The sequence below is a fragment of the Hydra vulgaris genome, chromosome 13 (genome assembly GCF_038396675.1).
Source record: "Hydra vulgaris chromosome 13, alternate assembly HydraT2T_AEP".
NCBI lineage: Eukaryota > Metazoa > Cnidaria > Hydrozoa > Anthoathecata > Hydridae > Hydra > Hydra vulgaris.
Genome location: NC_088932.1, coordinates 31,912,298 through 31,926,045, shown reverse-complemented (window position 1 = coordinate 31,926,045; position 13,748 = coordinate 31,912,298). Strand labels below are relative to the sequence as shown.

The 13,748-nt window shown below is 27.5% G+C and overlaps 1 protein-coding gene across 5 annotated transcripts in view; it reads left to right on the top strand.

Annotated features, from left to right (window-relative positions):
• Nucleotides 1-2,459: 2,459 nt before the first annotated feature.
• Nucleotides 2,460-13,748, top strand: part of LOC100199564 (uncharacterized) — a 37,643-nt gene continuing 26,354 nt past the window's right edge. For all 5 annotated transcript variants that reach the window (XR_010643093.1, XR_010643094.1, XM_065815503.1 and 2 more), the window contains exon 1: nucleotides 2,460-3,357. Coding sequence is in view for 3 of the 5 variants with exons in the window: in XM_065815503.1 (XP_065671575.1) it covers nucleotides 2,877-3,357 (481 nt within the window). In the remaining 2 variants the exon portion in view is untranslated. The remainder of the gene's footprint in view (nucleotides 3,358-13,748) is intronic.

Genomic DNA, 13,748 nt, shown 5'->3' with positions numbered 1-13,748 from the left:
AATACCAATAGACATAACTTTTAACCAATATATGATAATAACGATATGGAGTTGCGTATAATTTTACCAATGGGGAGGATGGGGGTATACATTTATTATTTTTCTATTATATAAGAAAACTCGAGGAGCTTTGCAGTATTGCAACTAATATATTTTTAATGGGCGTTTCTGGTGGTCATACAAGGAAGTTAAGTATATAATTTTTAAATTGTAAAACCACCAAAAGATATCTTTTTTTGCGAATTATCTTATCTGCACCCGGTGTAAATACATTTTGATGTAAATCAATCGCTTTGTTAGCTACTTTACTTGCAACTTGTTGAAACATTTTTGTTATTGGTTTAAGTTTTTTTTTTAAGTTTAAGACCATATTTTTTATTTGAACAATGCCGAAACGCGTTCTCACCACTAGGAACTTTGTTTTCTAAAACATTCTTATAATAATTATCTCAAGCACAAAATTAGTGACGATTATAGTGACAAGCTCCATTATTGTAAAGTAAAAACACCTACAACAGTTCTATCTCTTTTTCGCTCAGAATACTTTCGTCTTTGGTCTTTATTTTAGGATTTAACTTTTGGTTTTTATTTTGAGATACAAATATGAAAAACAAATTTTAGTCTTTATTTTGAGATGCAAATATGAAAAAAAGTGAAATAATTTTATATAAATATATTTTGCGGCTTAAAAATAGTTATAATAAATAGATATATTTTACAATTTTTTACATTAGCGACAGTAGAACTTCTAGAAGATCACGAGGATGTTATTATAAAGCTCTTTACAATATATATAGTCAGTTTTTAATAAAAATGCATTTTCTGTAATGAAGTAATGATTATGTATAAAATCTAGAAAACTAAGATAAATTGTTAAACAAAATAATATGCAAAAAAAAAAAAATAAAAAAAAATAAAAAAGTAAAGAAATAAAAAACGATTAGAAATAAATGAAAATATTTTCAATTAAAAAAAAATTAAGTTTTTGTTTAAATGAAGCATGAGTCAGTTTAGTAAAAAAATCAAAATTTGATAAGACTATTTGTTCCAAAAGTAAGGGCCTCAGTAAGAAACGAAAAATGGTCTTTACTTTGCTTTTTTTAAAAAGGGGAAATAAGATTAATAATATGTCCGTACTTAAAAGGTGACATTAAAACTGTTGAAAGCATACAAAGAAGAGCGACAAGAATTATTAATGACTTAAGAAATTGCAGCTATGAGGATTGGCTAAAAAGATTAGGAATTATGAAAAATGAAGAGCAAGGGGTGACCTAATCTATCAATATAAAATCTACAAGAGGTTCAAAACTATCAGTTGCATAAATCCTTTAAATACCAACGAACTGCATTAAGAAATTAGCACTCCATCACTACCAAAATAAACTTTTTTACCAAAAGAGTTGTAAAAAATTGGAATCAACTAAGTTCACAAACAGTAAATCAAGAAATAGTAAGTATAAAAACAAGATAAACAATGATTATTTTAAAAACAATCAATTCGAAGGCTATTGTAATGCAGTACTACATTTTGTTTGTTTGTTTTTTATATAAAACCATAGCTATAACCTTGTATTATTATTATTGTTATTATTGTTATTGTTATTATTATTATTGTTATTATTACTATTATTATTATTATTATTATTATTATTATTATTATTATTATTATGATTATATGAAGATATGAAGATTATATTTATTTTTAGGGTTCAAACATTTAAGATTTTGTAATACATTTGAATAAGGATACTTTGCAAAAAAAACGCGATAATGGAGGCCTGGGAATAAAATACCCAAATCCTCCCCCGTTACCCAAATCTAAGGGCAGTGATGTATATGAAACTAAAAACCTGTCGATGAATTTGAATTTAGTATAAGATAGTAAAAGTTTTGCTACATCACTGTCCTCACGTTTGGGAACGAAGGGAGGAGGGGGAGGAGGGAATCGAATATTTTTGTTCCCAGGCCTCCTTCATCGCAATTTCCGGATAAGTATCATCATTTGGCATTGACATAAACATACTTAAGTTTGAATATGACATATCTGAAACATGAAAAAATACTGCGGGCGCCCATGCGTCGACAAAAATTTCGTACTAATCATTACAATGGAAACGATCATAATGATCACTGGTAATCAATATATAGCATCGTTATTTTAAAAAAAAAGAAGTCAAAAACTTATATCGTATTAAACATATAACATGTCAAATACTAAGTAACATCAACATAAAGTATCAGATAAATATTGATGGGGTTTGCTTCTAAAAGACTTTCTTTTAAAAAAATTAAAATTATTAAAGTACATTAATAATGAATTTTAAATCGAATTAAATTGAAAACTGAAATTTAAGTTTGCTTCTATTCTATTTTAACAAAATAAATTTCATATTATTCAACACAATTTTTTTATCAATGTGGATTAATTGCAATTTGACATTGTAACAAAAATTATTTATGAAAAACCGCAAGGTGTTTTTTGTTCAAACAACGTTTGTTTATAACGTTACTAAAGCCCAATATTTGCAAAAAACCTTTTAACTAGAAATATAGAAATTACTTTTAACCCTAGATTGACTTGTTTTTAGTACCAAAATTGAAAGTTTTACACTAATTGTTAGGACAAATTTTTAAAAAAAAACTTTTTTCCCACAATTCTCTTCTTTAATTTGCTGCTATTTGCGAAAACTTTCGTAAAATTTACTATAAAATGTTAGAGGTAATCAGTAATAAAAATTGTTCGATATAAAAGTTATTAATAATTAAATTGTTATGCAATTGTTTTTAAAATATTTAAAGAACAAAAACTATTTAAAGCCAAGCTTCAACTCACTAAAATCAAAATTCTCATTATTATTTTGTTACACGAGTCCACAATGGAAGACACGAATGTCGAAGAAGAAAGTTTAAATTCAGATGTTGCTGCAAGCGGTTTAGTCGCTCTCTGTGATCGAGTTAACAATGCACATCAATATCCAGAATTAATTGACAAAAATTTAGAGTTTGTAGCTGCTCAATTTGTGGAAGATTCTTCATTACGTATATTTGTTCGAAACATATCTAATTCAACCTCATATGATAAAAATAATAAAATAATTAGAATTGCTGACGAAGATACTAGCAAAATTACTGCAACTTATTCTGTTGATGACAATAATCATATTACACAAATTTATGATGCTAAAGAAGTTACAAATACATCTAATATTCAGGAAGAAATTCAATGGGAGGATAAAGTGGAAGAATCAGAGGTAATTTCCCTGGAACACGACCATGAAGATGATCACAATAATGTTGAAATATCAATAGATATTGAAGACGAAAGTACTGTCAAAAAAAGCACTTTATATGATAAAGGTGTGTATAATTATTTATTTTATGATTTGATTCATAAGTAACCATAAAAAATGTTAAGTTTAAGCTTAAGAGTTATATACCAGATACAAATTAAAATAATGATTCTAAATTGCAATATACCCACAACAATTTCATTAATGAAATTGTTGTGGTATATCATTTGATCACAATGTTTTAATCGACATTGATCACAATGTTTTAATAAACATTGTGATCAATGGTGATGAACAAAAGGAAATCTTGGTTATATCGCCAACTACCAAAGTATTTAAAAAACAAAAGCTACGTTTAAATGTAATAACATACAATAACAATTAGGTGATTGGGTTCTTAACACAGAAGATTTTACTAAAGTCAGACTTAAGTTCAGTATTATTTAACCTGTATATTGACAAGTCAAAACCTTTATTTCTTAGTATAAAACAGTTATGCCCAAAAACTAGTGACCAACTAAGACCAGGTTTTAAACAAGTTATGACAGATTAAATAAAGACCAATTTGAGATAGGCCCCCAACAGAATGATTTTCAAATCATTATAGAGTTCTTTATTTCTTTATAAGAATTATTCTTTCTATATGAAAGTTGCGCAGAAAACCTCCCTACTAAAATATATACAATTAAATATTTTGTGGTAAATCTACACTACACTTCTGGAAACTCTCTTTACTTGTTTCTCTACACAGCTTCTAGCAAGCTTTAGAACCAAGTTTTAGAGCATTAGATTCATTAAAAATAACATAAAGAATTTGTATTTTGCAATGTTGGTATTAATTATAAGTTATATATAGTTCATTTATTTATATTAAGTTAAACATACATGTTTATATATAAGTTAATATGAATTTATTTTGATGTTAATAAAATTATATTTTACTTGTTTAACAAGATATTTCAGAGTTAAGAGTTGCTAATAAAATTAAAAAAAAACTACTTTTCTTGAAGTAGTAAGACTCTAGTGGTAATATGGGCCACTACAGTCTTTAGGAGCTAGATCAAATGAATCGAATATGTGGCAAATGTTGATGCATTCACCTTAATTTACAACTTTTACTATTTGTAAATAATAAGTTTATATATAAATAAGTTCAATTTATTAATGCTATTAACATTTGAAAATTTGACTTCTTCAATGTTCGAAAAACAAACTTCTCTAATGTTCAAAAAAGCTTATTTGAAAACTGACTATTTCTTATACTGGAATTAATTATTTAATAGCTTTTTTAAAACAGTCACACAATGGGCCAAATAGCTGTTTTCACGGACATTGGTTCATAATTTTTATGTCGATTAAAGACTTTGGGAAGGTTTTTATGTGTAAATTTTGGAAAAACGAAAAAATAATTTTGCCGCAGGATATTTAGGTCGTAATTTAAAAAAAACAAAATATTAAAAATTTCATAAAATTTCCTTTTTTATAGGTTATAACAAAATACATATAAATCTTTATAAATATGTATGTATATTTTGTAATACAAAGATAACGTCAATGACAATAACAATAAAAATTATCAAAAGAAGTACTAAAATAGGTAATTTATTCATATGTTAACATTTTAAAATATGTGTCAGATACAATGTTATAAGAGTTTGTTTATGACTATATTTATCAGAATGCCCTCATTCATACCAAAATTTGCGGAATGATTTTGACTTATATTTCTTGTTAAAAAAATTTTGATTAGATGATATCTACATTTAGTTAATGGTGTCTGTTAAATTGACAATATAGGAGTTTTTCTTGAGAGTCTAGTATGTATTCATCCTGATATTTGTTATTACCTTTTTAACCTGAGTCATAAAGATTTCCCAAACCACTTTCCTCATTATTCAAAATTAGCTCCATAGAATGACTAATCAGTTTGTTAAGTGATTGTTTTATACTGATCTATGGTCCAGGTAAATTTATTTTTGTAACAGGTGGAAACTTGTTAAATATTGATCCACATAAATTTTTCTTTTTGAGGAAAAGGAAAATACTTAAAGAATTACTGAGAGCACCAATTCAAACATTTGAAATGTTACATGAAATAGAATCTCTATATGATTTTTGTGCAATAGTTCTCTAGCTATATGACCTGTTGTTGCTGTTCCTTCTTTTCTTATTGTATCAGGGTAGTCCCATTTTTTATACCTGTTTATTTTAATATCTCTTTTTATAATGAAGTGTCTGCTTGCTGCAGAAATCTATTTGAAGCACTGAACGGGGACTAAAACCAATCAAAAACACTAGCTTTCACATGTATAACAGTCTTTATGAAATGGTCAAATGTACCCAGTAAAGCATGAAGAAGCTATGAAAATATCAGTAATTTTTAAATGTAACAATTTTTAATATAAAGTATGTTCACATATTTAAAATATAAAATAATATGAACACTATTACAAGATACCATTTTACTTGTATTGGTTTTACATCACAGGTTGAAATTGGTTTTAAAGTTTTTCTGGCCCTTGTGATATAATCAGGGGTTTTTTTAAGTAAAGAACTGTCTTCTTGCTCATATTGGTTAAATATTTCATTCATAGTTATAGTGTCTCGATTGATTACAAAACCATTTTTAATTTTTGTAATATTCAAACATTGATCTTTTGACCATGTGCCTAGATCACAATGTGCACCTCCAACTCTTTAAAAAAGATTCGCTGCTTTCATATCCATCATATGTGACTGCACTTCGACCTTTACAAATTGTTTTCCCTCTTTTAACATAAGGAAACCTTTGTTTTTTAACTCTTCAATGTCAGAATTAAAGACAGACAAGTCCAAACTTTATTTTCATTAGTATATTTTCAATGTTTATATCTAAACAAATGTTCTCCAATATCCTTTGCATTGTCAGTTTAATAGCCTGAAATAGACTGAAGTAAACACAAGAATTAAGTTAAGATAATTCATAATAATTGGCATTACTTCAGATTGTTTTCTTCTGAGATGTTTCCAACTAGGCAATATGTTGAAACCAGCAGTAAAAAAAGTTTTTTTTTTCGGTTTGTATATGGATGTCTACCAAGAGCACAAACTGTTTAAATTGTTTTTGTTGGAAACTTATTGAAAGAGCTATTCTTTAACATACTTTTCAAGCAAGGTTTCCTTACCAGCCTTAAATTGAATGCCAACATAGCCCATCTTTTAAGTTTGTTTTTCTTCAGATGCAGATCTTTGCCAGCTATTCTGAACTATTTTTTTTTGTGCAAATGTCAATTCATCGGAGCCAAGTGCCTTAGCAATTACCAGTATATAACCTGTTGTATTTGCAGAAATAGTTTTTAGTTATTTATTTTCCTCAGCAATTAAAATTACAAATAAGTCAAATTCAGTGAGCTTCATTATTATTAAACTAAAGATATAAATATTTTTGTTGATTCATTATCTAATAACTTTTTAAACAAAATGATTTAAACTTAAAATAATATAATTCAAAATATAAGCAAGTGTACGGATAAATAAAAATATTGTATTATTACTATATACACCAAAAGCCCTCAGTTTTGATTTTAACTCTTGCAATTCTTTCATTTTAAAACAGATTTCAATTATGCAATATTTTTTTTTCATTAATGGTTGTACTAACTAGATCAAATTTGGTAAAAAAAAAGTTCAATAGAAAAGCGGGTTGGTGGGGGGGGGGGAGGGGTTAGAGGTGTTGGTCAAAAATCAATCTTAATCCTTTTTTTTATTTCTAGACGCACTTTTACTGAACACATCTTCCCCTTATAAAAATATAAAACAGTAAAACTATTTGCATAAATATTTTTTAATATATTTTACAAAATTTTAAACTATAGGGGTAGGGTCATTCTTTTACACTTTTATTTAAAAGTGCTAAGTTGGTACAATTTAGATAAAAAGCATCTTACTCCTCTTTGTTATAGGAGTTTAAAAATATATAGGTTAACTAATGCCAACTTGCCACTTTTTGAGATAAATTTATTTTTTTTTGATAAAAAATTAGTTAAAAAACACTAAAATTTTGCTAAATTTCAGTTGTTTCATTAGATATAATTTGTAAAAAAAATTTTGCCCAATAATCTATGAAGTTAACATTCACATTTCTATAAACTGCAGTCTAAGGTTGTTTCTACATACAATTATCACATTAGCACTGCTTATATAGTGACATTTTTTCTTATATAATGCCAAAAATGACTTTTATGTATCATTACAACTATCTTACAACTACAGTATCTTACAACTACAGTAAAGCTGACTGGGATTCTTTCCGTGATTTTCTTCGTGATGGCCCTTGGGTAGAAATCTTTCAACTTCCTGTCGACAAATGTGCTTCTTACATAACTTCGTGGATTCAGGCTGGCATGGAATCTTTTATTCCCTCTCGACGATTCCAGGTCAAGCCTCACTCTCCTCCATGGTTTTCCTCACACTGTGCTGCTGCGATTGCCAATCGAAACCGTTACTTACATATTTATCAGCAAAACAATTCTCCAGAAAACAGACGTCTGTTTATTACTGCTAGAAACAACTGTAAAAAGGTTTTGTCTAACACCAAAACCCGCTATTCTCAGGTCATGAAATCTCGTATCTCATCTCAAAAATTAGGCTCTCGTGACTTCTGGAGAATCTTTAATAATATCAATAATAAGGGCAAATCTATAATTCCACCTCTCTTGTATGGTTCAGACTTTGTCACCTCACCTAAAGACAAAGCTGAATTGTTTGCTAAAAACTTTTCATCAATATCATCTCTTGACTCCACTAATTGCGTTCTACCTGATATTGCCAACAAACAGGTTGATCCATTGCTTGACATTCATATCACTCCAGCATCTGTATCTAAAGTGATCTCCTGCCTCGACTCTTCTACAGCTTGTGGCCCAGACAACATACCTGTTATTGTCTTGCAGAAGTGTTCTCCGGAGCTGTCGTCTATACTCTCAAAACTATTCAACAAGTGCTTATCAGAGTCTTGTTTTCCAGCCTGCTGGAAAGCCGCATCTATTATCCCTATCTTCAAAAATTCTGGGGAGCGATCTGATTCGTCTAACTACCGTCCCATAAGTCTTCTTCCTATCATAAGCAAGGTTTTTGAATCTTTAATTAACAAACACTTAATTTCTCATCTTGAATCTAATAACTTACTTTCTGACCATCAATATGGATTTCGATCTTCTCGTTCTACAGCTGATTTGCTAACAGTAATAACTGACAGGTTTTATTGTGCATTAAATGAAGGTGGAGAGGTTAAGGCCATCGCTCTTGACATTTCAAAAGCTTTTGATAAAGTTTGGCATGCTGGTCTTCTCCATAAGCTTTCTTCTTATGGTGTATCCGGCAACATCTTTAAGATCATTGAATCCTTCCTTTCCAATCGTAGCACAAAAGTTGTCCTCGATAGACAACACTCTTCTTCTTATTCTGTAACTTCAGGGGTTCCTCAAGGTTCAATCCTTGGCCCTATACTCTTTTTAATTTACATTAACGATCTTCCAGATATTCTCACATCTAAGGTGGCATTGTTTGCTGATGATACTACCATTTATTCTTGTCGTGATAAGAAACCAACACCCTCTGATTGCCTGGATGGGGCATTTGAGCTTGAAAAGGATCTCACTTCTGCTGCAGCATGGGGCTCACAGTGGCTGGTGAACTTTAATTCAGATAAAACTCAATTTTTTTCAGCCAATCGTTATCGCAATAATTTAGATCTTCCTATATTTATGAACGGTGATGTACTCGATGAGTCACCTACTCTTCATCTTCTAGGATTAACTCTTACTTCCAATCTTTCTTGGAAACCATATATCAAATCAGTTGCAAAATTAGCATCTGCTAAGGTTGCATCTCTTTATCGAGCTCGCCACTTTCTTACTCTGGATTCTATTCTCTATCTCTATAAATCTCAAATCCGGCCTTGTATGGAATACTGTTGCCATATCTGGGGCGGATCTTCTAATGATGTCCTTTCTCTTTTAGACAAGGTGCAAAAACGCATTGTAAACATAGTTGGACCTGCTCTTGCAGCCAACCTCCAACCATTATCACATCGTCGTAATGTTGCTTCTCTTTCTCTTTTCTACAAATACTATAATGGGCACTGCTCTAAAGAGCTAGCGTCTCTTGTCCCATCTACTAAAATTCATTCTCGTGTTACTCGTCATTCAATTAAGTGTCATCCTTTTTCTGTGACTGTTCCTAAGTGCTCCAAAAACGCTTATTCATCTAGTTTTTTTCCTCGAACATCAGTTCTTTGGAATTCGCTTCCTTCATCTTGCTTTCCTGATTCATATAATTTGCAATCTTTTAAATCATCTGTCAATCGTTATCTTGCTCTACAACCTTCATCTTTTCTCTTACAGTAACTTCCAACTTTAATTAGTGGCTGCTTGCAGCCTTGTTGGAAGCGAAGATGTTTAAAAGGAAAAAAAAAAAAAAAATTTATACCTATTACATATCTTTTGCAACAAATTTACGTCATTCAAACTAGTATATTTCCTGAACAAAGCACGCTTTTGAATTGATTTTTTTTTTAATGAACTGGAAATTTATTTGGCTTTCAACAACAACTAACTTAAATATATTTTGGTAACATTGATTTTTGAGCAATGTCTACTGTTTGGCCCACTGTTAGTTAGTTAGTTAGTAGGACTTTGTTAACACCCTATTTTGTTGGTCTGAGTACATTAACAAGTTTATTAAAGTTCATAACTAGTTTAACTAGTTACTAGGAAAAGCAGAACCGAAGAAGTAAACATAATCTGGTTCTGACTCCGGCTTAAAATTTTTATTTATTTAAATACTATTTTTTTAAATAAAAAGATTTTCTTTATCGGTTTCATGGAACTGAAAGTCAATCTTCTAGATTCAATTTTAGCTCCATATTTACACCACATTTATTTTGGTTATAATAGTTTAAAGAGTTTTGGTAATAATTATAATAATAGTAATAATTAGATTTATACTAATTATTTATTGAAAAATGAATAATTTGTAAAATAGTAAAAAATAGTTAAAAATTAAAGAAAAAGAGCATGATGATTAATTCATTTTTAATTAATTGTAGGTAGTAATTATATACATAACTTTGAGAATGAATTAAACCTATAGCGATTGCTTTTTTCTTAAGTTACTTAATTATTAAATATACTTAATATACTCAAAGATATTTACTTGCAAAAGTAAGTCATATAAATCTTTCTATTTATATTTTATGTTGTTAGCACATAATCAACTTCTAACTAAAAATTATTTTAACAAGAAATTTTGAAAAGAATATGAAAAATGCGATACCATTTTTTAAAATATATTTTCATTTTATTCATAGTGATATCAAGATTAAAAATTATCTATAAATTTACAATTTGTTTTGAGGAATTAATTTAAAATTTATTTGAACAAGAGAATTTTAGTCTTCTTAAATTTTCTTATTTAAATATAATAAAATCTTTTAATTAAATATAATAAAATAATTATATTTAATTAAATAAATAATCGCGAATTTAAAATTTGAAATTTTGAAAAAGTTTTATTTAAATTGTAAACATTTTTAATAGTTAAATTTTTTTTTTTAAGGTTTCATAATTTTCTGTTTCTTGAAAATACTTTAAAAAGTAGAAGCATTCTATTACAAACATAAAACAATTAAAATAAAAACTAAATTATAAAAAATTTATGTTTAATTAATAAATTATTGTGATTCTATTCATAATTTTTTTTTTTTCAAAACTTTTTTGCGCAACAGTTTAAAAGAAAATTTTTAAAGAAAACATAAACTCAAAAATCATTTGAATGAAAAAAATTCAAACTGGCATTTATTAGAATTTCCTGCTTATTCAAAGCAATTTTCATTACCTGTGAATTTTCCTTAACAAACTCATGCAAATATCTAGCAGTTATTTGACATTTCATTTTTTTGAAGTAATTTTTTGCTCCCCTTATCAAACATCCTGTCAGTTTTTCTTCGGCTCAAGATACCATCGCATTGCATTTCAAAATATAACTTAGTCGAATGTAATCAAAATATATGTGTATATATGTAAAAACATGCATAAATGTATGTAATATATATGTAAAAAAATATAAAATATACATATATTTAAAAAAAATAAAATTATCAAAATATAAAAAAATTGAACACATTAAACGTAGTGCAATGAAAATTTTAACATGGGGTCTATGCGAAAAAAGGCAGTACCATGCCCGTACCATGGGGGTTGTCAGGTGCAATCAACCTTCCTTTTTTAATAAATTCTCTTTGTTTCATGCAAATTTTATAGTAAAAATTAAGTAAAAAAGTCAAATTAAAAATTTTAAAGATTGGAAAAAGGTTAAACTAAAAAGAATGTAGCCAAAAAGTTTAGTGCTCCTCAAAACACTTTAACTTACTGGATTAAACACTAAGAAGACATAATCATTAAGAGTTAGTCAATTTGGAGCTAAGAGACAAAAGTTAAGTTTTTGAAATCATGATTCCGTTGATAAATTTTAAAGATTTTATTTTAAATTTGTTTTTTAGAAGGTAAACAGCTTATTTTAAATTTTTTCTTCTTCTTTACTCTCTCCTTCTGTTAAAATTTGATAGTAACTTGAAATAGGTCATTTTAAAGAAGATTTTCAGTTATTTGAACTTTTGGTAATTCAAAGTAAATTCTAGTTCTTCTAAGGGTTCAAATAACCGGGAGTTTACTGTTATATGTTAGATCAAGAAGCAATAAAATAGAAAGAATGTGGTATTTAATAAATTTAGTATTTTTTTGAGTTTGCTTTACTTTTGTTTTTTTAATAAGCGTTCATGTTGATGATAAAGCATGTTTTATTATCAACATGAACAATGAACATATTAAATATTTTTTTATAACTGTTTTAAGTGGTTTAAATATTTTAATATTTGCTTTTTTACTTTTACTTTTTTTAAGTATCATGTTAGGTAAAAACAATTATTAAAAGTAATATTGTAATAGTATTAAATACGTTACTTGAACATTACATTATAAGTCCAACTTAAACTTTAAATTATAACAGTAATTAAGCTATTTAAAACCCTGCCAAATGAGAGCTTTATGAAGTATTATTTAAATATGAGAACTATTATGTTAAAAAAACAGCAACAAAAACTAATGTACAAAAGGTATAATTTTATACTATCGCAACCCCCCTTACTGCAAAGTGCTAATTTGAGCCCTGTAACTAAGCAAGGACAAAATAAGTGCCATAATGTTAATATACTAATTTGGTTTAATAAAATAATTACTGAGGTGAAACACTTTTCATTTACAGGCAAAATATTGAAACTATGTTTATGAATTTAAATAAAATGAACAAAATGTTACATTGTTTTTACTACTGTATGAATTTGAATCAATAAAATAACAAGAAGTTAATCATTCAACCAGAGCAAATTTACAACTCTAATTACACAACATTTCTTATTGGAATGTTTAATTTGTGGAATTTATTTCATAATAATTTTTTTAGAATTTTAAATAAAAAACAAAGTATTCTTAAGTTAAAAATCAAAATAGTCTTATCTTTTGAAAAATTAAAAGTTAAAAAAAGTTATTCGTTTTGGTCATTTTGAACAAAATTAAAACAAAAAAACTTTGAAGATAAAATTTATAAAAGTTTATACCAGAATGTATTTTTTACCGCGTTTTTGTGACATTGGGAATATATATTGTTATTAATCTAATTTTTATTGTTATTGGGAATTCCGCATTATACGCGGTGCCATTGGGCTATATAAGAAACTGGGAGTATTGTTTGTAAAATATCAGTTTTAACAAATTATTTTTCTGTAATTAAAATTACTAAAGCTTGGTTTCCAATAATTGTAGAAATATTGTAAAACAGTTGTGCAATTTTGTTGTAGGGGAAAGTATGCACCCTTGATCCTAAAATCCAGGGGGAAAAATGCTAAACAAAAATTTACGAAAGACAAAATTATAAAACTATTTTAGCGTTTTCTAACTTTATGGTTTTAATAAACTTTAAGAAAGTATAAATATATTTTTTATAATCAATATTAGTTTTACAATTATCATTAATTTAGGAGAATGTTATTAACACAATGCGCCCTGGATTTTATGATCAAGGGTGCACGCTTTCCCCTACAGCAACAAAATTGCACAACTGTTTTACAATATTTCATTGTAGGAATCAATTTGTTTTCACAACAATTGTTTTACAACATAAATTTTATTATACAACCAATGTTTAGTTCCATAACTTACACTTAAGTTTCCATTTAAAACAAATTTGTTGTGTAACTGTTGTATTATTTTATCTATTTTCATTAAAATAAAAGTTCTTTGATAAGAATTTTGAACTTTTCAACTAAAAATATTTTGATCTTTTTTAATAAATTTGAATTTGATTCATATGCATTTTTGCACATAAAATATATTAAATTTTTATTAACTAAATAATATGATAATA